At 39.6% G+C, this 3,274-nt stretch overlaps 1 protein-coding gene across 1 annotated transcript in view; it reads right to left on the bottom strand.

The window, feature by feature from the left end:
* Window positions 1–1,088: 1,088 nt before the first annotated feature.
* Window positions 1,089–3,274, bottom strand: part of KCNH5 (potassium voltage-gated channel subfamily H member 5) — a gene marked incomplete at its 5' end in the record, with an annotated part of 236,174 nt that continues 233,988 nt past the window's right edge. Inside the window, one exon of the mRNA XM_019645963.1 lies at window positions 1,089–2,964. Within this exon, the coding sequence (XP_019501508.1) occupies window positions 2,017–2,964 (948 nt within the window). The remainder of the gene's footprint in view (window positions 2,965–3,274) is intronic.

Raw genomic sequence — 3,274 nt, 5'->3', positions numbered from 1 at the left:
GGCTGATACCTGACACCATGATTACCTCCTTTTCTTGTGCCCAGGGTAGGTCGATGTTGTAGCACAGCATGGAGACACGCTCCCCCGAAAACTTCCATTATGGGTAATGGAAGTTACGGGCACAAAGGAAGGGAAATGGAACCCAGGGCACGCAGCATCTGTTCTGAGACTCCTGGATTAAAGAGGCACATCTTGTGGGCGTGTGAAGAAGTTCTAGTAAAAATTCTAAAATATCAACTGTTTTTATAAATGGCTCTGTTTTACACTTCTCCAGTCTGATTGTGGTAACTTGTCTTTCGGTCCTGGTGGTTTTATTTGGGGATGCTGGGAGACAGAAAAGCTCATAAAAATGGATGCAGTAGATCAAAATGTCTCCTTTGATCTTGCAATCATCTTGGTGTATGTTGTTAATGTGTGTGTACAGATGGTCCAATAATGTACAAATTACTGGTATATATTTTCAACTTGATGCAAATATTAACTGCCCTGCTCCCACTATGAAATGTCACGCATGCACCAATGTAAAAGTATGTCTCCCTAATCAATTTCATAAAATATACTTTAGTCAAAAGAAATAAATTCTTCTGGATTCTTATAAATGAACACATATTTTATTCCCAATACATATAATTTAAGGGACTAACTATACACAACTCTTTGTGACTTTTTTTTTTTAGTTGATAATAGGCACTTTCTAAGAAGAGGATTTGTGACCCAAAAAGACTCTGAAATTCAGTCTCTAGTACCTCTCTTTCATAAGTGGGTCTGCCTGAGCCATAGTAGTCTATTGTATCAACTCAGCAGAAGTCCAGCAGAACTGTGTGCAAAAAAGCTTTAGAAAATTGTAACCAGAATAAAATTATAGAAAAGCATTTATCTGAGTTGAGCAACTTAACATCTACTTCTCAGTTGTTTTTTTTAACCAACTTTCATGTATTATCACTACACAGTAATTATCACGTGTGAACAATTCTGTACTTGTTTCATTCTTTGTATAAATTACAGGTATGCTACAAAAATTGGTGTGTTTACATTCTTTTTTATTGTATATCATTATAGTTAAAATTTTGATATGATTGCTTAAATGGTTTGTTTGTTTCTTTGCTAAGAGCCTTTAACTTCACCCTTGAACAAGTTTTAGAAACACAAATTTAGACCATTCATCACCTCTGGGAAATCAGCATCTCTGACATGAGTTGTTAAAAGGCCCTTTTACCCTGTGGTGCAGAATTTCTATAATAGTATACACTACATTAATAGTTCAGTATTTATGGGGTTGATAAAATCAGCTCATAAGATGGCAGCTGTTCTCGAAGACGGAGGGAATAGGGGTTTCCTTACATAGGATTCAATGATTACTATCTAAGTATAATGTTGAAAAAAAAGAGGTATAGTTGATTGAAAATGCAATTCATGCACAAAACCCATAGCAATAAGTTTTCAATATCCCACACTGCTATCTGACAATAGTCATCTAAATGGAGAAAACACCGCCTGTTGGGGGAAATAACCTAATACTAAGTTACAGAAAAATATCCTATGGAAAGAGATCATAAAATGGTACTAACAGTTTATAAGGTTGAACTCTTCTTGGCACTAATCTATAATTTTAACTTAACAAGACAGTGAGGAAATGACAGCTCAATTCACTCAGCCTGAGATCAAATTTGTCATGGCAACATTGGCAGGTTGGACCCTGATTCTTCAAATATTTCATTGCCTTGATTAACAAAAATCATACTTTGCTAAAATTATAGAATAGAGATTACAAATAAAAGTAAAGTGTGCATGCAGTCAACTGCATAATATACAAGCAATATCTATGTTTTTAATAATCATCTTTGGCAGGCCAGAATCCAGCTGGACATGCAATATTTACATATCAAAATCCATATTGTGTTCATCATATTGAAAGCAAGTGAAAATATATATATATGTATATACTGTATATACACACTTATGTATATAGATGTATATACTGTTTTAATATATTAACAAATATATATATATATATTATTAAAAGTGGATTTCATCTTTGTCAGATTCAGGTGACTCAGGCCTTGAAACACTAAAAATATCCTGACATGGTATTTGGGGAGGTACTTGGAGTGGCATTTGGGGTTTGGGAGAGGAGGTCTGGGGCACACTTTTTTCTGAGAGTAGTTTTAAAATTTCTGCCACCTGCTTCTCCAGGGCAGTCATTCTGCAGCTTAGCAGCTGCATGTCCTCTTTGAGTTCGTGTTTGACTTCCTGCAGTGTGGTTTGTAAGGCCTGCTCAGGGATGGGATAAAAGGGGTGCTTGGCGTCAGCCTGAACGGGGCTGTGCTCGAGAGGACTTCGCGCCTCACCAGCCTTATCCAAACGAAGGTCACTTTTTGTAATCCCACTGTCACAAGAATCGGTTTTCCTTAATGGGTTTTTGTTCACACTGTTCTCTGAGTCGCTGCCCTTGGGGTCCTCTGATAATAGCCCCATGGACTCAGCCTTAGTGACATTATTCCAGTCTTCCTTTTTCTCCTCGTGGGCTCCCATGTTATTCTTGAGTCGCAGCCACCCCTTCCCGTTTCCATTCTTCATTCTTATCGGGCTGTTGACTTTGAGACATTTGGGGTCAGCACTGCCATTGGGCTTGAGTTCCATGGCATCGCGGTTGTTTTGCTTGAGGGACTCACTGGTTTTCACATAGGCCAGAGACGTCTGAATGGGTGTGATCTGTGACACGGTGACCACACTGGTGCCGGTGATGGAGGCTCCGTTCTGTAAGGAGTGGCTTTCTACTTGGAGCTGGCTCCGCTCAGGGTCGCTCTGTGTTGACCCCTGATTCCGAAGCTCCTTCTGCTGCTTGAATTTCTGGAAGAGCTTTCTGACGGGGTGATCCACAGGGATGCTGAGGGTTACCTCATTCTTCTGCCTGAGGCGTTCCTCCTCCTCTTTCTTCACGTCGCTGATTTTACGGAAAATGATCTGTGGCGGGGGAGAGAGATGGAAAACGTGATTGTAGAAACAGACGGATGTATAATTGTGTGACCCAGACCAGACATGCTTTGTGTTACAGAGGAAACCCCTGAACACAGGGGAAGATCACTTTTGAAGGCAAAAAAATATTCCAATGCCATTTAACAGACGCAATGTGCTTAACACTCAACATAGGACCATTGGCTAAGATCACTTAGCTTCCTTAGTTCTAGTTCCTGCATGTCAGAGGGGAATGTAGTAAAGAGACAACTGAAGAGGGGTAGGGTACTTGCTTTCTAGTTTGTGCTCCTACTTAATA

This window comes from Hipposideros armiger, unplaced genomic scaffold, assembly GCF_001890085.2.
Source record: "Hipposideros armiger isolate ML-2016 unplaced genomic scaffold, ASM189008v1 scaffold_5, whole genome shotgun sequence".
In the NCBI taxonomy this organism is placed as follows: domain Eukaryota; kingdom Metazoa; phylum Chordata; class Mammalia; order Chiroptera; family Hipposideridae; genus Hipposideros; species Hipposideros armiger.
This window is presented reverse-complemented; position numbering and strand designations above follow the sequence as displayed.